The sequence below is a fragment of the Podarcis tiliguerta genome (genome assembly GCF_965153285.1).
Source record: "Podarcis tiliguerta genome assembly, chromosome: 1".
NCBI lineage: Eukaryota > Metazoa > Chordata > Lepidosauria > Squamata > Lacertidae > Podarcis > Podarcis tiliguerta.
The window spans coordinates 41,802,829-41,829,045 of record NC_139534.1 but is presented as its reverse complement, the minus strand read 5'-3'; the positions used below and the strand labels follow the sequence as shown (position 1 = coordinate 41,829,045).

General features: G+C 40.6%; 1 protein-coding gene across 14 annotated transcripts in view; it reads right to left on the bottom strand.

Annotated features, from left to right (window-relative positions):
* Positions 1–26,217, bottom strand: part of NCKAP5 (NCK associated protein 5) — a 588,547-nt gene that overhangs the window by 44,115 nt on the left and 518,215 nt on the right. For all 14 annotated transcript variants that reach the window (XM_083404704.1, XM_083404711.1, XM_083404705.1 and 11 more), the window contains 3 exons: positions 11,425–11,742; positions 6,276–6,412; positions 4,389–4,521 (listed from right to left, as the gene is read on the bottom strand). In XM_083404704.1, coding sequence (XP_083260830.1) covers positions 4,389–4,521; positions 6,276–6,412; positions 11,425–11,742 — 588 coding nt within the window. The remainder of the gene's footprint in view (positions 1–4,388; positions 4,522–6,275; positions 6,413–11,424; positions 11,743–26,217) is intronic.

Below are 26,217 nucleotides of genomic sequence, written 5' to 3'. Positions count from 1 at the left end.
TCCCCTAAAAGAAAAGAAAAAACCCTGTACCTTCCACATACACACAGAGCTTCTTCCTTGGCATTGGCAACCCAGGTTCTGTCAACTCATCCACTCAATCACACACAAACCTCTCACCAAATCTAGTAGAATTGTTCTGCCCAAAGGTTCATTTTTATAGATTTTAGTTTACCTAATTGTGCAAGTTCCATTCATATATTAGTAAGTAGGTTTAAATCTTGAATTTCTGCTTGGGAGAGTAGACATTATCTGGCCCAGCTCGAAGATTATGCAGCCTGGTCCTAACCATTAGTATTTTTTTCTTTTCTTTTAAAAGCTGTTTCCACTAAATTCAGTGAGACCTGCTGGTAAGTATGTTTAGTATAGCAGGCTCCTGATGTACCATGTCTTCCCAAATGTGTTAAAATACTACCAAGCAACAAGGATTATGGTTACTATGAAGACAAAGACATACATTTTGGTCAGAGACAAGAGTCTGTCACTACAGGCCTGATTCGCTGATCTGCTGAAACACAGTAATCTCTAAACGAGTCACCATATGTGCCTAACCTTCCATGCACTTATTACAGCTGTCAATCACAACAGCTGCTCCAGGCACTCCTGGCCCTTCCAGCCCCCTCTTTGCCCCACACAACAAGCAGCAAGAGCCATGTGGCCACCAAGGCCCAAGCACCCTCCCAGCAGTTGCTCATTTTAATTTCAGCCATCAGAGAAGGAAAAGGGAAGTGGTGCTTTGAGGCTGTTTTGTTTTCTTTTTTCTCTGGCTTGGCTGCTTGTCCCTGCTCATAATTGCAGAGGCTAGTAGCTGAGCTAGAAAGAGAAAAGGGAATGCGGGGAGAGAGAGAGAGAGAGAGAGAACAGCCCAGCAGCCTAATTTCCTTCTTCCGCTCTGGTTGATGGAATGAAAGTGAGGTGCTGCCAAGGAAGGTGAGTGACCAGAGGCAGCAGCAACAGCTTCTGAGCTTGCAGCAAAGCACTATAATTTTTGACTGGGAGCTTGAAGGGATATTGCAGGAAGATTCAAATGTAGGTGGCATGAAAGATGCCCACATAATTATTCCCATCCAAATATCTCTTTTGGGTTTACTAAAATATCATTTGCAGAGCAACAATGTGATGATGTTAGCCAGCCATTCTCCTTAAAAACAATGGAGTCTTGGGGCACCTGACAGATCATGGTGCTACAAAACTATTTTGTCGCTTTTGCTTCAACACACTAATATGGCTACTGCTCTGGAAACCATTTTTATGTGTTGTTTTTTACTGGAGTATTTCAGGATTTTCTTCAGACTCTTGTGCATTTGCAGTCTGCTGCAAGTTTTCAGTTCATGTCTCTCTCCTCCACCCCTCCTCCACCAATTATGGGGTAATAATGTGCACAAGCGTGTATGTGCATTGATTAAATCACAGCACAAATAAGGAGCACGGCTTCAATCACACAGTCACTTCAGCATTTATTTATTTTTGCACTGCAATTTAATGAATGTATAGAGATGCTTTAACAGAGGAAGGAAATCATATCAGATAACCATTCCTTTTTGCACCTTGTTTAAAATAATGTACATGTGCACATCAGTAACATATACTGGATGTTTTGGATAATTGGCAAATTAATTTTAGAGACTTTACAGTTTAAACTAGAAAACCACACAGCAGAGCTAGCCTGCAGATAGTTGTTCATTGTTACATAAACTTGTATTAGGGATGGCATTTGCACCCCTACTCTGCCTGAAAGCACTCAGAACCATTTGAATGTTCAGCTGCAGCACTCTCTGACACCTCTACCTCCTCCTTACCCTTGGCCATAAAACCTCCCAAAAGCTTACATAGAGCAAGTTGGGGGTGGCAGCAGTGGGAAGGCCCTTCACTGCTTGTAATGTCATCTTTTCTGCTGAGTCCCTGAGAACTGACCATGAATCCTAGGATCACTGGCAGAAAAATATGGTAAGGTGCTGGGGTTTTTTTAAGTGTGGAAGGGGGCTAAGAAGCAGGCACTCCAGCAGGGTCTCATGTCTGCTCTCAAGAAAGTCAAGCAGGTTTATTTGCATAGTAATAGTTGATACATTGAATTCCCAACCAACCCTAACTTGCACTCATTATAAAATGAACTTTAAAAAGCTCCGATTGGCTCTGGTGTATATACAAGAACGCTTGGGGGTATGAATATATGTTGAGTAGCAAGTTTTGACTTGATGCACCATGGGTGGTGTGTGTGTGTGTGTGTGTGAGAGAGAGAGAGAGAGAGAGAGAGAGAGAGAGAGAGAGACCTGTGTTGGTTTAGAACTGGTAGTAACACAGCAACCTAAAGATACAGCTATAAAACCAGGAAGTCCCAGGTTTGAATTTTCCTTTTGTCAATGTCTTAGGAAAGCCTCTCTCTCTCTCTCTCTCTCTCTCTCTCTCTCTCTCTCTCTCAAACAGCCTCCAATCTGAAAATATGAGGTTAATACTGATCTATCTTACAGGGTTGTTGTAGTAATTACAAGAAAATCTGAGTGAAGCGCTTTGACCGCTCAAAAGCATTATGTATGGTCTATCCATCCATTCATCCAACCATCTTTAAATTGATTCTGGCATCAACAAGATGCTGTATAGTAAAAAGTCTTGATCCCAGCATCTGGGTTGAAGGGTGTGTGTGTACCACTATGGACTGTTCACACCTTAGAATCCCCTGCCTGAAAGAGCACTGAATAGAGATCCATATCTGCAGTCGGTGCATGTTGAACATCACAATATTTGCAAATACGTTGCTATTTCTCAAATGAGAAATAGAATATTGATTCTGGAAACATTTCAGGAGTCATTAAGTCACTGCAGAATCTCAAAAAGAGACTGCAGTTGTTTTAGCTATAAGGTTATTCCTTATAGCTATTCCTCATTATTCCTCATTTCCTTTCTTCTCAAAACAGTCTTCCTTTGATCAGATCTATTCACTACAATTTAGTCTGCAATCTGCATATCACTGAAGTTCTGTATATGTCTTTGAGTTAGTCACAGAACTTAAACAATTTCATGTAACTTAAACTTAAACTTGCTCAACCATGCTTTCTTCTGCCCACTGCACAGACTCTGGGACCTGTCTCTGGAACAATTAAAAGCAGTAAGCAATGAGGTGACATGGTGACTAGGTGAAAATACCCTACTGTTAGGGGTTATGGAACCTTGGGCCAAATGTGACCTTCTATGTCTCTTTATCTGGCCCTTGGGACTCTCCTCATCCCACACACCCTCCCCAGCCAACACTGGCCCTGCCACATACCCTCCGTGGCCTAGTTGGAGTGCATCCTTAAACTCTTGTTTGTCTGATGGAAGACTGACAGGAGTGTGAGATTGGGTGTAAAACTAGCCTAATGTTCAAAGGCAAAGTTTCTATTTGCTGCTGTGCCCACTTTTGCCTCTGGCCCCACTCACCACCGGAATGTAGCCCCCAGAAGGGTGTCCAGAAGAGAATGCGGCCCTTGGCTTGAAAAAGGTTTCCCAACCCTACCCTGTGCAATCTGCTGTCCTCATGAACTTTTACATTAAAGAAGAAAAGGAAAATGACACAATCAGCAGCTTTGCTGGATCTGGATCAAATTTCATTCTCATACTCATACTCTGGGATGGATTTGTAGTCAATGCCTGCACACTGCATATCAGGGGGTTCTCAAGATGTTGCTGGACTCCTATTCACTTCAGTCCCAGCCAGTATGGCTGATAGTCAGTTGATGGGAGGTGTAGTCCAACATAAACTAATGGAAGTTATAGTCCAACAAGCTCCCCACACACCCCTGATCAACATTTTAATCTCACCTTTGCACTAAAAAAGAGGATAAAATCCTACATTCTTCAAAACTGTATGCATATCTGTCTACCACTTGTTCTAGCACATTTTTAGAGAGACAGCAAATTCACCAAAATATCACACTGATTTTTTTTTTGTCCTAATTTTAGTAACAATCAACAGGTATTAACTAAAATGGAATGGGTGAGGATAAAATGGTTATTTGTGAGGGGAGAACCAGAAACAGCTTTAACTGTATGTAGCAGTGTGAGCTACATAACATGGAGGTGAGGAAATTAACTTCATGGCTCATTGGGTTATTTTAAACTACCTACAAATGCAATATATATAAATACAAAGAGATATATTATTGAAGCTATAATCCAACTGAAAACGTTTTTAGTTTCAACACAGGGATTTACAACTAAAAAAGTTATAGTTTGGCTTTTAGTGTCAAACACAGCATAAGAGGCAAAAATTGATGTACATATACAATAAAAAGCACATAATGGAAAATGAGATTTGGAAAGAGATGAGAAAACGTAGACATAGTGCAAGCAAAACACAAACAGCTGCCATGACAAAGGTGGGATCAATACATCCCTGTGTACAAATTTTAAATTACCTTGCTTGTTGTTTTTCATTAAATCTACCAACTTTTCCCCTCCGGTTCCAAAATCGTTTGTTTCATACTCCAGCTCTGTTTCGGTATCACTGCTACTGCTAGCAGAGTAAGTGCACACTCTCAGCGCCCTGTCCTGTACACAGCAACATTAAAGGACAAATCCATGACTCAGAAGAAAAAAACATTACACTGAATACAAAGGATCTGGAGTGCAGCACAATAGGCGAACCATTTCGTCTCTCTTCAGTCTAGCCTATTTATTTAGCTGCTGCAATTTGGCATTGATTATGTAATTAAATGTCACAAATCTCTGAAAACAGATTTTATCCTCCAGCAAGTATTGTCCAGGCATAATCTATGTTCACAGACCCTATTTTCAAGAAATCCAGCCTGGGTATATGGATAGATTCTTCTCAGGTTTATGTCATAACAAAGCATTTGAGAAAAGGTTATCTATGAGTGGTGACAAACAAGAATTCAGACTGGAACATTTACCTGCCATTACATTTGAGGACTGAGCAAGGCATTATCTCAGCAAATAAATATCCTCCAACCTGCGTTTTCCAGCATCAATCCCTGGCATCTCTAGGTGGAAGAGCTAGATAGACCAATGGCCAGACTCAGTAGAATGCAACTTCCTATGTTCCTAACAGGAATATGGGGGAATGGAGATACTGATGGATGAACATCAGTGGGCAAGAGGGAAAAAATTGCATTAAATTAAATGAATTTGCTTTGATCTGCAATAATTTGGAAAATAAATAAAAATAATTTGAAAAAAGAGAAAAGTTTGGTGTGGGGGCTTCATCTTTTAAGGAGCCATATTATAAGTTCTTATGTCACAGATACCTCCTGTGTAAACTTATTGTTGTCCTAATACAGTGGTACCTTGGGTTACATACGCTTCAGGTTACAGACTCTGCTAACCCAGAAATATTGCTTCAGGATGAGAACAGAAATCGCGCTCCGGCGGCGTGGCAGCAGCAGGAGGCCCCATTAGCTCAAGTGGTGCTTCAGGTTAAGAACAGTTTCAGGTTAAGTACGGACCTCCGGAACAAATTAGGTACTTAACCCGAGGTACCACTGTAATTACAATTACCATTTATTGATACAGTCTGCAAATTAAAGGGTAAAACACACACAGTTTATAATTAATTACGAATACTCACAATACATCATTAGATGGAAGGTGATAATTGAATATGAAGTTATTTCTGTTAGGTTGTTAGACTAATATTACACAAGGTACTTAGCAATTTGGTTACTTTACTACTCTTCCTGGTACTCAAAATCTAACATTTACAGTGGTACCTCAGGTTACATACGCTTCAGGTTACATACACTTCAGGTTACAGACTCCGCTAACCCAGAAATAGTGCTTCAGGTTAAGAACTTTGCTTCAGCATGAGAACAGAAATCATGCTCCGGTGGCGCGGCGGCAGCAGGAGGCCCCATTAGCTAATGTGGTGCTTTAGGTTAAGAACAGTTTCAAGTTAAGAACGGACCTCCAGAACGAATTAAGTACTTAACCCGAGGTACCACTGTACAGTGGTTGATATTCGCTTCCCACTGGTGGCCTGGGCCAGTCACACTCATGAGAAAATGGAACACAGGAAACTGCTTTATACCAACTCAGACCATTGGTCCTTCTAACTCAGTACTGTCTACTCTGACTGGACGTGGCTTTCCAGGGTTCCAGGCAGGAGTCTTTCCCAGTTCTATCTGGAGATGCTGGGAATTCAAGCTTGGACATTCTGTATGCAAAGCATATAGTTCTACCTACTTCACATGTAGGTAGAGCAAAATGAAACTATAGCCCCACTGTCTGTTGCCTGAGCCACTTAAAGGAAATTATATATGTGTCCGGTTTGCCTCTTTCATTTGTACCTTGGCTTTAATAGCTTTTTTGCTGCTCCAATCCGGAAACATCTTGTTGCCACATTTTTCTTTTTCTGAATGCTTTAATGATACAGAAGTCAGAGAACTCTCTTCTTGTCCACTTTTTTTCACTGGGCTCGTTATTCCTGGGTAAGAGAAAGTAGCAGCAAAAGATTTTGAACATCAGAGTGTGAAAAATAGCGTTTGATTCCATTTCCATGAAAGGAAGGGTCAAGTTCTTTCACTTGATCCACCCTGAATGCACTGCACTTCTATAAAGATGAGCTTTGCTTAATGTGTTAGGAAAGCAATATCTGAAATGGTTACCTAGTAAATGGGGAAGAGACATCCACCGGACAGAAGAGGAAAAGGAGAAATGAGTCTCCAGAGCCACATCCCTTAAATAGCCCAGAAAACATTTCCGAACCTCTGATGGATTTGGTTTTCATGTATACATTTTTTTTAAAAATTAAATTTTAAATTTTATATATATATATATATATATATAGCAATAATGAGGAACAGATTGTGCAACATATCCCACACAGGCCCCATCTCACACAGGTCCCAATTATGATTCCAGTAAAATGGATTTGCACTTCCATGTGAATAACTCATGAGTAAAGAACACGGCTGGTGCAACCAGGCACTGGGTGGACAGTTCAATGCCACCCCTTGTTTTTGTGACATGAAGGGTTCAGAAACCGTTCTTTCCATTTCCCACAGTTCCTTTCATTTCTTAATGTTTTTGGGTGGCAGGAAGGGTAAATACAGATAGACCTAGATCAGGAGTAGGGTACCTGTGGTCCTCCATATGTTGTTGGACTATGATTTCCATCATCCCTGACCATGGGCCAATAATTTAAACTGGCAGACTTTAAGAAAAATATCTCAGCACAAATGCTTTCAGCCAACTCATTTCTTTCTTTCTTTTTGAAACAGCATTGTGTAGAACAAACATGCAAGTAAATCGACTGTGTTTTGTAGAATTCACTGATAATTGTTGTGTGTGTGTATGAGAAAGGGGGAGGGAGGAGATGGGGGAGATGGGTCAGATGATAAAATTTGAGAATGGGAAAGTTGACCTCCCAATCTGCTATATACTACTTTTTTACATTCCTTCAAGACAATTTAATTAAGAAACAAACCCTGGAAGCCTGGTGCAGTGAATATTAGCATTAAGTTCAGGACAATCTTATTGCTACTGACTTCTTATGAAGCAATTCAGTGCTTGCAGTTTCTATTCAATTTGTTATAATGACAGTGTTTAATCATGAAGTCTACTGCATAGCACACTGCTGAATTGAGGTCACACATGTAGCTATCCAAGCATGTAGCATATAATCTATAACTAAGATTTCTCTTCTGAATCTCCCTTAGTTGTGCTATTAATTAACAATACACTTTTTCACACACACACAAAATAACATGAATTAAAAATATCTTTTCTTTTGCTTTGATTTGAAATGAGCAGGGGATTTTCCAATGAAGGGTGTAGAATTTGTGTGTTTGCATTCCATTATAACTACGGTGCAAAACTGTACTGGGAATATTGCTAAATCAACTACATTCCAACATGTTTAATTAGAATACTTCACATAAACTCACAAGAATCTTTAATGCTGCCTATTTACTCCTTTGCTCAATTTAAATATTGACACATTAGCAAAACATTATTTGGTACACTTGCCATAGACTTCAGCTAAATCTCTAATTCTCACATGGATGGGGGGAGGGTAGAGACTGATTCTGCTTCATAGTTATGCAGGCTAAACATATTACAATGGCCCTTTTGTATGAGTCCCCCCCCCCGCCCCGCCACCTCTCCTTTATGAAGCACTTAGAAAGCCTGATTCAGAACTTAGCCGAGTTGAAGTTAACAAAATCTAAGCAGACTCATTTTATTCCCATCTAATGGAAGAATAAGTGGGTGAGACCTGGTCCTAACATGGAGGCAGGGACATGGGAACCAGCCAAATGTCTCACAGGTTACATCAACTACCATGTTTAAACAGGCTGGCAAGGCCAGCTCCACCACCTTGTCATTTGCCTCAGGCAGCAAAATGTCTTGGGCTGGTCTTTCCATCCAGTGGAGATACGTTTTTTGGTCCAGATCTTCAAATGATCCACAGAATACAGAATGTTTCAACAGGTCTTGTCCAATATGTCTATATAAGTGCTTGGCTTTGGACTTGTAACTGTCATCCTTGCATAGATCTGAGTGTTCTTTACATGCTGCAGGATTGGATGGCTGTCTTTAAAGATTTCTCAACGTAACTTTAAATATTGTTTTATTAACAATTAATAAAATTATGGCCTCAGTTAATGTTCAAATAATGGGTTGGTACCTTGATTTTGGGTTCCTAAAGATAATAATTATATTGGATCAACCCCAAGGTGCTTCAAATTACCTTGGGGTTGTGGATTAAGCCATGCTAGCCTTATCTAATTCACTATCACAAGCCTTTACTTTCCCCATTTGACTAATCACTAATGCATCTCTGCCAGAAGTCACATGGCTAATGTATAGAAAAGATGGGAGTTTGACACATGGTTCTCATAAGGCAGAACATAATACAGCTGATCATTAATAAAATACATTAATTCTAGAGAGACTGGGGAAAGATATACATGAGAAAGCTGATAACTTACCGTATTTTTCCATGTATAACACGCCCCCGTGTATAAGATAACCCCTATTTTGGGGGACTACATATTAAAAAAATGGGGTGAGATTGCCCAGAATTGTTGAGCTTTTTTAAGGGGGGGTATTACCGAAAATTGCTCAACCACCTGACCTACGCTATCACTCACATGTGCCACAAAAGCCACCTATCCTCTGTCCCACTGCCAGCAGAGGCCGCCAATCGCCCGCCCTATTGCCGCAACAGCAGCAAATCAACACCAGCCCTTGCCACAGCCACCAATAACACACACACTGGTTTAAGGCTCACAGCAGCAACCAATTCCATAGCCCCTCTATGCACTGTGTATAAGATGACACCCAATTTTAAACATACTTTAAAAATAAAAAACATTGTCTTATACACGGAAAAGTACGATACTCTCCTTTGCTTTCCTCTTCCAATCAGAACACTTTAGCCCTGTCTTTGTGTGCAGAAATGAGATTTTTACATTTCATTTCCGTGTGTCCATTGCTAGAATTCTTGTCCAAATCAATTTTTCCAGCCTTTGTGGGTCCTGAGTGTTGTGTCCTATGTGTCTGGACTGTTGAGGAAAGGGTAGGATTATCCATGCATGAAAAATGCGGCATGGTTGAGCAGCTGATGGGCATGGCTTAGTGTTCCCACAGTCACTGCCTCCTCTATGAGCTACCCAGAGCTGCCACTGCTTAGTAAAAGCATGAAGGGAAGAAAAGGGGATGTTAGTACTCTCTGCCCTAAATTTATCTACTAAGCTGGTTTCCTGGGGCTGGCTTTCCACAGGAATGCTGGAGAGCTGAGCAGAGGAGGAAGAATGAGGAATGTGTTGAGAATGGCCTGCAGGCAACCATGAGGGTGGGGAGTCTAGCCTTGAGCATCTTGGCCTGTATTTCATTCAGAAGCCACTTTGAAGGACATCAGGGCAACATTGGAATAGATTTCTCCCTCCTTCTCTAGCCCTCAGTTCTTAAATTAAGCTGCTATCTCCGTAATCACAACAGTGCCTTGAGTGAAGTTCTGAAAGTCAGGGATATGGTAAGCATTCAGGCAAACCACTGTTGGTACTGATGAATGCAGGGGAGTAGGAGGAAATAGACAATACAACAACAAAGACAAGCACTGCTGTGCTTCAAGCATTCATTCTGAAGGTATCTTTTCAGCCCTGAACCCCATACATAATGCAACAAATGAATAGCTTTATGCAATAGGAACTATACTGAGTATACATATAATAAAAAGTACTCCTAAGAACAACAAATGGAAGATTTGGGGACTTGGTATGCCACTTCTATTCCATGTTGTTACTGATTTATATGTTTTATATATAAGGGCACGTGCTCCCTAGCTGGATTTCCAGCATTTTGTGCTCCTTGTATAGTGATGTATCCCTGTGTTGTACTCATAGTTATCAAAAACTTACATTTATTGTTAGGTTGCTTCAAGCTTTATGTTTATTTCATGGTTAGCAATTGCTCCAGTGTAAATCTTGTTGAACCAGGGGAGCAACCACTATCTAACAGTTTATGTTGTAAGTATGTACCCCTGGACAATGTCTGAAAACTGTACTATCCACTAGTATCTCTGCACATGATTTTGAAGTGTCATTGCCATGCTACAGTTTTCTGGAGTCAATAAGGTAAGCACATCCATGCTTTACAAAATATACCTCTATTCTAAACCACCCTAACAGTGCCATGAATTAAACAGGACTCTCAACAACTACACTTAACAAGCAGTGGGTGTCTTAATATAAGCTAAGCATGACACAGCTTGCATCCCTTGTAGTAGCGAGCCTGATTATGATAAAATGTCTATTATATTGCATGAAAGGTTTGGACACATCAAGCTGGATAATGTTAGTTGCACTTAGGTCCCATTTAAATCTATGTAAAAAGATACCCGGACTTAAATACTACTAAAGTTCAACTAACTTAATATGGATCCAACCCATGCTGATCAACAAGAGGGCAGCTGTCCATTAATCCCTGGGACTGTGGTTTATTAACCTTGAAAGTGTAAACATCATATTACAGGAGTAATCATGGGGATCTGTCCTTTCATTGGAAGAAAATTTCATTCCAACATTCATCAGAAGTCACCACATTCTATTAGCAAAGCAACTGCTGTTTAACTTTCACAATACTGTCATATCTATATTTAAAGCAAATTTAGGAAGCAAAAGTTGTGACATTTCTGAAGCCTCTTGGACTTGTTTTTGGTAAACATTCTTGGTGTGTGCTTTAAATTTATCACTGGGCTGCTTATAGACATGGTGTGTCATACAGCATTTTTTTTTTATAGATTAGTATTTTATTTAACAAGATTTCCATGTCAGTGCAGTCTCCAGCTTGTTAACCTTCTGCAGTGACTTGAAGAGTCTTTTCAGCTGTACATTTCATATGACTTTCATCCAATGTCATTAGTACAGGTCTCCACTAATGGGAACAGGCACCAGGGCACAAAAGATCTAATTTCCAGTACAACTGTCATTTTACCTGCAGAAGCTGGCTTTGGAAGGCGACTCTGAAAAGTCTGTACACCCTTAGCAGTCATGGCAGGATCTGATGTTGAATGTGTTATTATGCTCTCCACAGATCCCTGGTCCTTATTAGCTGTTGAAGGCACTTCTCGCTCAAGGGTTTTGGCTTTCTCAGAAGAAGCCGGAGGGAAAGCTTGTGCAGGTGATATGAAAACGTCAGCTTCTAAATCCAGTTCTTGTTTAGAAACGTGCCGTCCAGTCGAGCGGTTTCCTGAGTCCGGAAGAGGGAAGGTTCCTATCCCACTGTCCAGCGTCCTCATTTGGCAGCAGGATTCTAAGAAAGAGGAATACAGTGTAATTTGGAGAACCTGACAAAAACTACAAAAAACAAAGGACACCTTGAAGAAACAACTTTTGCGCAGCGGTGGGAAAACGGCTTCACCCACAAAGGGCATCAGGTTCAGCCTCTAGCATCTCTAGCTAAAACATTGGAGATCTTAGAGGCCCACTCTTGGTCATAATGTACAATATTGGTCTAGAACAGACCCAGTGGATCGTAGGTTCAAACATATTTGGTACCAAAGAAGTACTATGCTTATGGTAATGGGGTCCTTCCAGTATTTTGGCTTAGATTATTTTTTCATTCATAAAAAAAAAGTGCTGTTTCTCAACTGAAATAAAAAACTCAGCACAGAATTAATCATAGCTGCATGACTAACTTGTGTTTGTTTGATTAGGAGACATACATTATAAAAGGCCCAATTCATAATCTTCTTAAGCAAAGTGCTTAAGTATGCAATTGAATTCAGTTTAATCAGGAGCATTTGTACACAAAGCTCAAAGAATAACACAGTTGGTAAGATGATACCTTTTGTTACAACTGTAGTATTTTGTTTTTTTCTAGAGGGACTTTCATCACAGCTTTTTTCTATTATTGTTTAGACTCCACACACTGCCGTGGGCTGATTTTATCCACAACAATATATGATTATGTTCACTGAGTTAACAGAAGGCATCTCAATCCAAAAGAGTTAGCTGCTACCAGTGATTATGTTTGCCTGTTTAGCCAGTTCATTAATTATTTGTGGATGTGCCAGTCTTCGATATCTGGGACTTCAGCAAGAAATATTGTCCCTGTTATATAACTCAAGTATGGGCATCCAAATTCATTTGTACCTCACTAGTTTATAGCACAGAACCTCAACACAGTATAGGAACTCTATGGGGTTATAGGCTACACAGAATAAATGTCAAGGTAGAATGTGAGTATCTTAAATCATAGGGTTTTTTTCAGGACCAATTATATATATATAGAGAGAGAGAGAGAGAGAGAGAGAGTAAACACACCTTCTAGTTTTACATGTACTTAACTTCAGATAAAATTTGGTTGAGTAGGAAAACATTCTCAGTTTACAAAAAGTGAGATTAAGAAAGCATTGGAATAATTTTGGAAGTAATTTTGCTTCTGCATAGCAGACTGCCATTTCAGCACCACGGACAGCCCCCATACATGGAATTAAAGCTCAGAGTGTGTGATCAGTTGACTCAGCTTGCTTCTTTTGTGCAGAGTATTAAGCCAGGCTTAAAAAGCAACTCTTCCCAAAGGGTGCTGGCAGTGGCAACCATAACAGCCCTGCAGGTACATTCAAATCTAATCATGCTCACCACATGGTCTGATCTATATGTATTCACTAACATCGCAGGGAGGTAGAGATGGAAGACAATCCAGAAAATATTCTGCTTTCCTAAGCCTTTTGTTTTCATTGATGAGTTTTGTTTTGACATTTTCATGTCTGTCAGTGGAGTGGTAAGGCCTCAGATATTTTATTATAGACCACATGATGTTGTAGTATATGAATCCCTCTTTACAATAATATATTTTCTGACCACAGCATCCAACTATAACAGAAGCCTTCACTATGTCCATTTTGGCTTAATTTATTTTCCTTTTGCTGAATACCATTTTAATCCTCATTTCTAGTTTCAGCATGGTCATTAGTTTTGTACAGTGAAGAAAACAAATACATGACAGAATCTTTCTACTTGTACAAATTAGATGCCAACCTCTTCAGCTTGCACAGTACACGTAATATCAGAAATATCAAATATTCCAGAACTGGAAGGCAATTAAATCAAATCCCCCCTTAAAGCACTAATAATGGAGAAGACTTTACAACAGAGGTTTTCAAGCTTTTTGAGTCCATGGCTCCCTTAACCAACTACATTCTTTCTGCGGCACCCCTGTGGGGCTCAGGAGCCCAGTTATGTCACCTGTTGCCTGCAGAGCTGGCAGTCCCTCACCCCTTTTTGAACACCCTTGCTTGTGGAGGGTTCCCTCAGCCTCCTCTTCTCTCCCCTCTCCCTGGGAGTCCTCCAGGCAGCTGCTGCTGCTGTCCCTGGTCCCTCCACCCCCACCCCCAAATAAAGGTGCCTCCCAGAAGTACCATTTGCCCGTGGAGCTTATAGCCAGGGCTGCTGCAATAAACAGCTGTGCAAGCCTTTGGAAGGCAGAGATGTGAGAGGGTATCAGAGGAGGGAGGGAAGAAAAGAGGGACAGAGGCCAGTGTTGCCCACAGCATCCCTGACTATCATTCAAGGCACCCCAGGGTCCCATGGCACACTGACTGAAAACCACTGCTTTACAGAAATGAATTCAAATGTCTAGTGGCAAAAGGGAATGATGTAGACAAAGAAACCGAAACTGCTATAGGCAGCCATATAGAAAGGCAGCACACTCTTTCACAACCAGAGCTTGCAATTCTCTAAAGATTTATTTCCAAGGGAGAAAAACTCCAGCCCAAGCCTCTTTTGTTCTCTGAATTCTAGAGTCAAGACAGCTACATGCTGTAACTCTGTTTACGGCAGCTCCTCCCTCCTCCCTCTCCCTCTGTACATTTTGTGTTGGATCCCTGCTTATGGCTGTCAATGGAACTATAATTTTGGTTCCTATCATCAATCTACATTTATGGGGTTTGTGATGGAGTGGGAAATGATGACTTATGCACTGCGTCCTTCAAATGAAGAAATTTCCTCAAAATGGGACTGGTAGAAAGGAGGTTGAAAGGAAGAGATTGAAATCCTTCAAGAATTCTTGGTGGTTATTCAAAACCAAAATAATAGAAGCTCGGCTAATATGTATACTGCAGATCAGGAAAGGTACAAGGAGGACCAAGAGGACAACAATGTGGTCAACAGACAGAGTTAGGGAAATTATTAGAGGCAGGAAGGCTTCCATCAGAAAATGGAAGTATCCTCCAAATGAGGAAAACAAGAAGGGCCACAAACTTTGGTAAAAGAAATGGGAACAGACTACAGTGGTACCTCAGGTTAAGAACTTAATTCATTCTGGAGGTCGATTCTTAACCTGAAACTGTTCTTAACCTGAGGTACCACTTTAGCTCATGGGGCCTCCCGCTGCTGCCACCAAACAATTTCTGTTCTCATCCTGAAGTAAAGTTCTTAACCCGAGGTACTATTTCTGGGTTAGCGGAGTCTGTAACCTGAAGCATCTGTAACGTGAAATGTCTGTAACCCAAGGTACCACTGTATAAGTGATGAGGAAAAAAGAATCTGAGGAGCACATTATTAAAAACTAAAACCAACCAAAGAACACCCTTTTAGATACCTTAGTAGCTGGAAGCCTAAGGAGGTAGTTGGAACTTGGGGTGAGATGGTAGTTAAAGTTGTGCAAAAGAAGGATACGCCAGCCAAACCTCCAAAGGGAGGGCCCCCCACATTAATGATGCAAACACTGAAAAAGCTTGTTCTCTTGTAAACACCAACAAGATTATATCCTTTCCAAAAACAAACAAACCTCAGCACCAGATATGTTACATTAAACATATGGCTTGTAGGATGTGGGATCCTGCTTTTATCCTGGGTGTGCTCAGTGCAAAACATGAGCCCACCCATCACATGTGAAAACTTGCTAAAGTAAAGATTAATTCTTTATATTTTCACATCATTTCTATATTCTCTTTTGTGTGAAGGGCAAGTTAGGAATGCATTTAGGTATACAAAGCATGAACAGCACCAAACGGAAGGCACAGACTTCTGATTAAGTCCTACTGAAGGACCTAATGATATTTGCTTTTGTTCACATGAACACAGCCTCTGTCACTTAAATATATTACCCATGTGTCCTGGAGCTAGTATCTCCAAATAGCGGTTAAAAGGATTGTAATGGCAATTTACATGTAGCTTAAAAAGTAAATACCCAAGAGACCGGTTTAGAAGTGCTGGCTTAAATCTGAGCAAAATTTAGGCTAAATGTCTGATAACATCTCCCGATAGCAAGCTCTTTAAAATTGTGGCAGATTCCCTCAAGGGAAAAGTTAGAAGTTCCACTGCTTGGGCAATTTCAAATTAGACTGAATAAAGGACTTCAGAATATACTGCGGTGAGCTATCTCATATTGGCTGACGATACTCAAAATGATGTAACAAATCTTTTCCCTTTCAATTTTATGTTCCTATGTATTGATGTTTTTATAATATTCTCCATTTGTTATTTAACTCTGCCCTAGCAAGCAAGGCTCTTTCAAATTCTGTTTTCATTCTTTCAGACTGTGAATCTTAAGAAGTTCTCCCCATATGATCCCATATAAATATTTTGCCTAAAAACCACGCCTTTAACAATGCATTGGTTTCTGAGCCAAGGCTGGTGACAACATGAGAGAGGGTATTTTCTGCCATGGCACCCTGTATGTGATGCTGCAACTCTACTCCAAAAAGTTAGGTTAGTTTCCCCTATTTGTGTTCTGCTACCAATTCTATTTCTCTGCTTATTCATTTATACTGACATCCTCTATGCTGCTTTTCAGGATCACAGATCCTCCCAAATAAAAATCACAACACAATAAAACATTATGAACTATGTGATTAAAATGAATACATAATTTAACTCCTTATATATAAGGCAGACAATCAGGAGATACCAAGACTACATAGAAATACTATAGCCAGCACCCTCATTCCCAACATTGAATATGAGCCAACCCAGCTCATCTTAACCAAAAGCTGACCGGAATGATTTTTTATGGCTCTTCTTAAAGAAAACAAGGAGAGCGCTACATAAAACTCACCAGGAAGGGAGTTCCATAAACAGGGTGCCACCAATGAAAAATCTCTATCTCCCATCTAACTGTATCCACTGGTGGATCCATAAGCAGAACCTCTGATGGTTCACATGGATTCACATGGATGCCCACTGTCCTTTCACTTAACTTGGTTTCAAACAATTTGGGGCTTTAAAGCACTTTGAACTGAGCCCAGAAATGAATTGGCAACCATTGCAGCTGGAGTAATAGGCTCAGAGTGTCTTGCCCCAACTAACACTCAGTTGCATTCTGCACTAGCTTTCATTTCTGAGCCATATTCAAAGGCATCCCCATATAAAGTGCACTGCAGCAGTATACTCAATTGAAAAGTTTCCCTTTTAAACAAACTATTGATTCTGTTGACAATTTCCATGCTTTTGCTTTTGTTGAATTTTTAACTACTGCTGTGCGTATGAGTGACTACTGCTGTGCAGAAGAACAGAGTACACATTATTAAAAATAAACATTGCAACACCATTTGGATTCACATTTAATTAATGTACCCCAGCCACTCTGTTCCTCTCTTCAGCCCTTGCTGTAATATTAGTAATTTTGTTCTGCAAGCCATAAGTGAGAATGGGACATGCCTACACCTTCAAAGTTGCACTGAACTGTTCCTTAGAAAAAAATATGTGGAGACCATAGCAATCCAGGCTGGCCCAATAATTTTTAAATGTTCTAACTTCCAAATATTAGTCTCTCTTTTTCATAGCACCTCCAATGCAAATAGGTTTTTACAGCCTTTTTTGTTGTTGTGTGCTACTAATGAACACTTTTAAGCTACATGTGTTGTTGGCAAGACAATCTCAAACTACAGATGGCAGAGCAGATCTCTTTATTTGCCTGTCCTTTCCATTCTCGGAAATGCTAAAACAAGTGAAAACACACACACACTAATATATATCTGCCAAATCAATGTCAGTTTTAAAGTGGATGATTTCTTTAGGGCTATAGCATCATTTGATCTAATTAGTCAAAGCTGAACGAAGCAGTTGTTTATAGTTTTCTTTAAAAGCCAAATCATGTACAAGCCTGAGAAGCAGTGAAACCACCTTCAGTAATAATTTCTACAGGGAAAGTATTGTGAGTCTCTTGCAGCAGAAATAACAAAAAGAGTCTTGTGGCACCTTAAAGAGCTTAAAAAACGTTATTATAACACAAGCTTTCACGGACCAGATCCTTCACATGCACAGAGTGTGACCCCCAGTTGTCAGGTGTAAACTTGACATGGCTGTAAAAGGGTGAAATATAGTTCAACTAAGGCTTCAGCTACTTAACACTACTCATCTGAGCCTAAATCAGCCCATGTAGTTCATCCACTTTCTGGTCACTTACTGTGCAACTACATAATGGACATACAAGCACCAACTTATATCAGAAACCTACTGCAGATATTTACATGCTTCTGTCTGGTTTCTATCAAGGAATAATCTACTATGAAACAGACCCAGAGCACTTCTTGTTACCTATGACTCCCAGCTAAAACCACTACAACAAATCATCAGATATCTAAAGCTTATCCTGGACAATGATACTACTCACAGTCCTTAGGTGACAATTCTGTACTCTTTTTTTTTTTTACCGATGACCCCACCCTCAACCAAAAACATCTACTCAGCAGCAAGAGCAGGCAACACAACAGAGAAATAAACAAGGACCAGACCCTACAACAAATCCAAATGTCAACTCTTGTCCCCATGTCTACTCTGGCAATAGTATTACAGGACCTAAATATATCAGCCACAATATATACAGGACAATCTGCCAGAAATGACCTTCTGATTTTTACATAGGCCAGGCCCGACACAAAAGAATGAATGGATACAAATATGGCATCGGAAATGGCTTCCCCTCCTTTTCAGAACACAAATTCACCTCCCCCAGACTAAATGACATTCTAATCTCTGAATCTGAAGCGAGCGGTAGCTAAGCAGGAAGCAGCAGTTAGTAACAAATGGTGATGATTTAAAGCCAACATTCGAATACTGATTTATTTCAAGAAGTGTGTTTTCCATGCAACAAATGTCTGAAATATAAAAGCTAGTTTGAGCTTTGGAGACATAATTCTGGAATGAAAATTGGTGGGTAATTAATATTAATTCACTTGATGGGTCTTACATGATTTAGGATTCAACAGTGCAACCTTATAGCTCAGTTGTAAAGCACACGCTTCGCATGCAAAAAGTTCAAGGCAGAGAGAGGGCTGGGAAAGACCCCTGTCTGAAACTGTGGAGAGATGCTGCCAGTCAGTATTGACACTACTGAGCTAGAGTAACCAATTTTCTTACTTGGTATAAGGCAGCGTCCTATGTTCCTGTCAGAGCCAGGTTACATGTTGGTGGACATCTACTCTAAAATCTAAACAGCCTTCACTCATTTCCTGAATAGGGAGCTGGCTCACATTTTAAGCTTGTCTACATCTATATCTATATCTATATTCAATGTACAGACAATGACCGATTTGTACCTGTCCAATTGATGTGCGGCCATGACTGCGCATCATGGTGACCCAGAAGTGGCTTGGAAAGGGGGTGTAATTGGAGGGAGGGATAGGATGGGGGCATAACAGGGAATAGCAGGATGGAGCGGGATGGAACGGGCTTATGCACGCTCTACTGATGCGTGTGAAGACCTAGAACACAACCCCCCCCCCCCCACAATCCGGGGTGGCCTGTATAACAATTACAAAAACCTTGACCCTTTCAAGAGTGGAAGCATACTATAAAAAGCCACCTAAGCATTAAGGTTTCTCAAGAAGCATATCATATTACATGCAAAATCTAAAGTAGAAGACTAACTTTAAAAGCAGATACTTGTGACCTGGCCACTGGAGCACCCTGGCGTTTGAAAAAACGCTTACATATCATACTGATGTTGCTGTCGTGTGGGGATCCCTTGCAGATGAGTGCAGTGCCTGGAGACAGTCAGGTTGTGTATCCACAGCAGTGACCACAGGAGGAATGACCACTGGGAGGAGTGCAGAAAAAAGTAACGCCATGTGCATTTGCATTGTGCACAACCTTCATCCACCCCAGCTGCAACAAAACATCTCTCTCCTATATTGGTTTCTAAACATGTTGTAACCTTCCAACAGTTTGACTTCACCCCCAAAAGCACACTCCTCCATTTTCTCCTGAGACGTATGGATGCCACCAACATGTGGTTTCTAACTGAAAAGTATATTTGGAACACAAAAGCCTGGTTTGCAGCCACACTAAACCAATCCTAGCTTAGCACAAATGTGCAGGCTCCCAGGGAGGAGATCAGTATCATTTTGCTCTTGAACAAAGCAATGGCTAGGCTCAGTGTGTCTTCTGAACACAGGCTTGTGGTTTAGCTCTCTCTAAACTAACTGTGAAGTGTGACCAATATTTACCTTGTGGGAGAATAAAGCCACGAGTCCAGTTTTGGATGGCACAGTAGGTCAAGCCTTTACTTTGCTCAAGCACAGCACAGCAGCAGAACTACCAGGGAGGAGCAAAATGTCTGCAATCTCTTCTCCAGGAGCTCTCACACATTTGTGCTAAGCAGTGGTTTGGCTTAGTGTGACGTGCAACCCAGGCTACAGTTACAACTTACAGAAACCCTGGAAGAAGGGAAGCCTGAAACAACAACACTGCATAGAGAACATATTCCACCATTATGATTGGCCAAAAACATGGGGGAAGCAAGCAACAAAACTACTTGCAAGCACATATATTTCACTGAACTTAATAGAACATAATTGTGGATAGGATCTTGCAAACAAACAGAAACACTTTCCTTTTTGAGAAAAAGCAAAACAGGCTCAATTACCCAACGTTCAATTAATCAAATGGTACAAACTGGTACAATATCATTGACTTATATCACATTACTATGTACAATCAGCTCTTCAAGTGCTTATCAGTTAGGAAATACACATACATATTTCCAGACATTAGTCACTATATCATCTGCATCTAGCTTAAAGAAGATACTAGTTTTTCTGGAATCCTTGATATCACAATACAGTATTTTAGCTTTACATAAACGGAAGGTTAAAAGTTTTTTTTTTTTTTAAATACTTTGTTTAACAAGGAACTTGAGCCAAATGCTATTGTGTTCTCCTTAGTGGAGGGATAACTAAACTGCATGCCACAGTAATGCTGCAGAAAAATTGGCAATTAGACAAGTGCCATGTGTACTATCTCTTAGAAGCAGAAAGCAATTATTTGTCTCCGCCAGACTGTGACGAACAGTAACTTGACATTATTTAAAAGATACTAATGCATGGTAGATTCTTATTATTCAGGGAGGACAGGGTTTTATATAATCTTCAAGTTACAACGATTTATTATTACATGTGTATATGCCTGAAGTGCAGTTATTTCTATATGACACCATTTCAACAAGTCCCTGTTAACTATGTCTATCCGAAGAACTTTCAGAGTTTAGCAAACATCCAATCATTCCTATAACAAAGATGATGCCCAGAGTGGAGACTAATTTTCTATCACATAAAGATTAATTGTGCTTTTATCTGCTGAATATGTACACTTTTTGTAAACTGTATTGAAATTGATAAAAGGATGACTATAAATGATTTAAATAAATAAGATTTTTTTTTAAAAAAATGAAGGCTGACTTTTAAAGCAAGATGATATTATGCTGCATTTCTTTTCAAAATCAGACCTGTATGTTGATTTTGAACCATTATTTAATGTTCCCCTTTAAAAAGTTGATAAAAGGAGGATCGTTCTTTAAATGGAAAGACATATAACAGATGCTTTTTTTCAGGCATTCAACTACTTCCATGAAAAATGTACTGGCACGTATGCTTCCAGTGTCAATTTTTCGGTTACATTTCAGTTCTCTAGTCCTCTCTTCAAAAACCATAAAGCGGTGACTACAAAGAATGATGTCTGTGTATACACATGCTCTTGTTAGGTTTAATACATTTTTTTAAAAAACCAGGTTGTCTCTCGGATGCCTTAGGAAACAAGCCTCCCTCTGGAAGTGCTAGAAGACGTGTGATTACAGGTAACATTGTGCACACATAAATGGCTGCTGAAAAACTTGATCTGCTGCCATTCTTCTTATCAAACTGCAACACCTCAGAATAGATACCTTTTTAAAAAAAAAAAAGAAAACCATATATATATATCCCACACAAAAAAGAGAATGGAAATTGATTCAGTGCTACTGGTTTTATCTGACAGTGTTTTCACAGCTGGCAACCTACTATATGCCTGCAAAGACATTTAGGGGTTCTATAGATTTCTTTGGATGGCAAATGAGGAGATAAAGCAAATATCATTCCTTTATCTGATCATGTGTAAAATGAATGGTTCAAACACTACAACAGTGATAAGATGATTGCTAAATGATTCTTCTCAATTTCTATCAAAAGGGTTGATGGAAGAAATTAAGACTGACATTGATAAGTTGCATTCTCAAGCACTGTGAGGTTTCATGATGAAAGACTACTTTGGGGAGGGGGCGGGAAGTAGAAATACATCTACTGCACATAGCTCTTTGTTTCACATGGGAGGAACTTTTGGAATTATTATTTTTTCCGTTTTCTCTCCCTTGCCAAATCAATGCCTTTCGGTTCTAAAAGCAAACCTTGCAAGTGTGATCTATTTGTACTTTGTCATTCAATCCCATTTAGTTTGTTGCACAATTCTGCTCTATCTCAATAATTCATTAAAGCACTCACCTAATCTGACTCTGGTTTTTCAGTTCTTTCTAAGGCGAACATTATTTACTCAAATATGTCACGCTTAATAGATACATTACAGTATGACACGTGCCAGACTTAATGCATAGACCCCATTAATCATATCCTTTCCTTCCATGCAATGCATCTGCCTATATTTTTTTGGAGGATATTGTGAAACCTAAAAAAACAGAGTCTAAACCAGGAACTGATACTCCTAAGTATTGGCCATGCTGGCTGGGGGCCAATGAGAGTTCAGGTTCAACAACATCTGGCAGGGGTGGTGGTAGCATGTTTCCCCACACCTGGTCCAAATAGTAAAGTAACAACAAAGAATAGTTGTTGTAATACAGTTAACAAGTATCATCATACATATAAATACTACTAACTGGAGAGCCATTTGACACAGTAGCAAAATATGACTATACTTGGGTTTCAGGTTTCATTTAGAAGCTGGTATAGCATAGTGGATGGCTAAAGTTGGGAGGTAGGTACTTAAACCTGTGGTCATGTATGGACTCAGTATCATTTCTAAGATCTGTAAAGCTAATGGCCTAATATGCAGTGGGTAGAACTATGATCTACTATGTAAGGATTAGGAAATTTGAATAATTGAAATTACCACCACCATCATCACCACCACTATTCAAATAGAGTCAGCTGCATCTCAGTTGTATTGGAATCAATGGGACTGCAGTTGCAACTAGCTTGCCTCACTGATTCCTGCAGAATTTAGGTTTCATGCAAAAATTATGGTCTAATGAATTACACTTTCTGAGTAGGTTCAGGAATATCTTGGATTGCAAGACATGCACACTGTCTACCACTCTGGGCTTTAGGCTTGTTGTTCTTGCTGCTCCTGGAGGTCTGGAAGCAACTGTGTAAGGTTTGGAATCTTGTGTTGTGGCCATCAGTTTGTCTGTAGGCTCACAGAGTGTAGTGTCACATAAGGCTGTCAAGTCCTTGCGGCCTCTTTACAACTAAAGTCCATGTTGTACATGTGGTGGTACACCCTTAAAGCATCCAGCAGAATGGAGAGGATTAGGGTGGTAACAGTTGTACCAGGTATAAATGCTACTGTCCAGAAATGATTCTAAAGGTTACCTAGCTAAGGCATAAAGTATAGTGAACTCAGTTCTATGAGAGCACAGTGGCGTAGCGTGGGTTGTCAGCACCCGGGGCAAGGCAAGTAATTTGCGGCCCCTAACCCGTGGATTTGCGCCCCCTAACCCTAACCCCCAGATGTTGCGCCCGGTGCGGCCAGCCCCCCCTGCACCCCCCACGCTACGCCACTGTGAGTGCAAGTTCCTATGTAGCCAAAACAGTACCATTCATGTGAGAGAACTGGTCTGGCAGAACTCAAAGGTTTTCAGAAACAGAAAAACCTTTAAACACACATCTAAGTTGGGGAGTGGCCACAGGATGTGACTGACTATTGGGAGTGGGTGAAGAACTCAGAAAACCTGGGTGGTCGGGAATGGAAGAAGGCATATCTGGCTGGCAAGCAAAGGAACATTCCACACTCTTAACATTTTGATGCAGGCCCCATTTATGTAAACTAAGAGTGAATCCATTTATCTATTAAATTACAGTGCTTGTAGCCCACTTTTCATTGAATATTTTCAATCCCAGAGCAGGGCACAAAAGTAATAGAGATAAACGGAGCAAAAACAGTATACCAAAATCATATGAACAGGTCCAGTGAACAAATTAGCAATTCTACCCTAAGGCAAACAAGAAAAACAACAATGAGGACAAAAGCTATCATTTCCAATTTAGCCAAATACCTAACAAATACGTGCACAACCAATGGTCTTATAGTAACAGTTCCCAGCCCATTTTTCATCTATGGCAACTCCCTCTCTCTCTCTCTCACACACACAGAGGGGCCCACTATATGGCTTTTGAGCAACTTACCAGCTTACACCCTCAGCCCCACTCTCCAATCCACCCAGGCTCTCATCCTGAATGGTATGAAGAATTGTCCTTAAGCATCCATATCAAAGGCCTCCCACTTCTTGGTTCATATTGACTACAGAACAGAAGGCAATCACAAAAGAAACGGAGGGAGGCAGTGATCCACAGCTGGCATTTTATTCCCCTTCCCAGTCCTGACAAAACTCATGGTGCCTAAAACTACTATTGGGAGGGACCCGCAGGTGGATTTTCTGGCTTTGCTCACCCTTACCAGATGTCAGGGATGGTTCAGCTGCAGTTCAGTGCAGAAACTCAGGGATGAGCAGTAAGGTTGATTCTTTATGCAGAGAAACAAAACCCAACAGAGAACTCCACAGGCAGAACTAGCCTATTGAGACCATTGACAGAACTGAGGATCTAAGCCTTCCACTTCCTCCTAAGGCTCCCCCCCAGCCGGCTGCCTACCCAACAAGGATCTAGGAGTCTTGGTTGACCACAAACTTGACATGAGCCGACAGTGTGACGCAGCAGCTAAAAAAGCCAATGCAATTCTGGGCTGCATCAATAGGAGTATAGCATCTAGATCAAGGGAAGTTATAGTGCCACTGTATTCTGCTCTGGTCAGACCTCACCTGGAGTACTGTGTCCAGTTCTGGGCACCACAGTTCAAGAAGGACACTGACAAACTGGAACGTGTCCAGAGGAGGGCAACCAAAATGGTCAAAGGCCTGGAAACGATGCCTTATGAGGAACGGCTAAGGGAGCTGGGCATGTTTAGCCTGGAGAAGAGGAGGTTAAGGGGTGATATGATAGCCATGTTCAAATATATAAAAGGATGTCACATAGAGGAGGGAGAAAGGTTGTTTTCTGCTGCTCCAGAGAAGCGGACACGGAGCAATGGATCCAAACTACAAGAAAGAAGATTCCACCTAAACATTAGGAAGAACTTCCTGACAGTAAGAGCTGTTCGACAGTGGAATTTGCTGCCAAGGAGTGTGGTGGAGTCTCCTTCTTTGGAGGTCTTTAAGCAGAGGCTTGACAGCCATATGTCAGGAGTGCTCTGATGGTGTTTCCTGCTTGGCAGGGGGTTGGACTCGATGACCCTTGTGGTCTCTTCCAACTCTATGATTCTATGATTCTATGATTCAACAGTCACAAACTCCTTCAAGGAGAGGCTCTCTGTGCCTTTTGTTCTGCTACATGTAACACCCTTCTCGTTCTTGGGGGCAGAGGAGGGTGGGGGAAGGAAACAGTGGAACTGGCAGGTGGCTGGGGATCTGTCACAGCCTCAGTCTCCTCTTCCTCCTCAGCTGCCTCAGTCTCACTTAAAACTTGATTGCTCAGCCTCCAACCTAGCTGCACCCCCTTCTTCCTCTGATCTTCCTCCTGCATCCCACTATTATTTTCTTGGCTCAGAACCTTCCCTTTGGGGGGGGGGGGGCTGTAGCTAGACTGAAAACCCAAGGCTTACTGGTTTTTTTAAAAGGATTCCATTAATAAAATCCCCCTACCAGCCCAATGAGGACTCGACATGCGCAGAATGCATGTGATATTGACTTGTTGTTTTAATGGTAGTAGGGTAGAAAACTGTGGAGAAATGAAATGGAGAGGCTGAAAACAAGGAGAGGCGTATTCCATTCTCCAAAATTTGTTGTAGTTCTGTCGTTCAAAAATTGTAAGCAAATGAGCTACAACTGGCATTTTAGACAGCTTTGATTCCTCTGGTTTTTCATTGATTTTGTACCTGTCTAGTACTATGACTTGTAACTTAATCAAACTTCTAGGCTGGGTACTTATTAGGTTATGCTGAATAGACAGATACTTATTAGAGAAAAATATTGACACTGTCGTAAGTGTGGTCTCATAAGAAATAAGCCTTCACTTGCATTTGTGAAGGTAGGATTATAGCATTAAAACTTAAATTCACCAATGTCTTTATTACTTAATAAACACCTGGGTGGGCAGATAAGGACTGAAGAAAGACTGTTACATTAATTTAATATACAATCATTGCCCATTTAATGTTTATGTTTAAATGAGAAAGCTATAGAGAACTGAATGAGTGTAATGCTGAATTAATCAGCATTAGAACTAGTGAACGAAAATGCTTTATA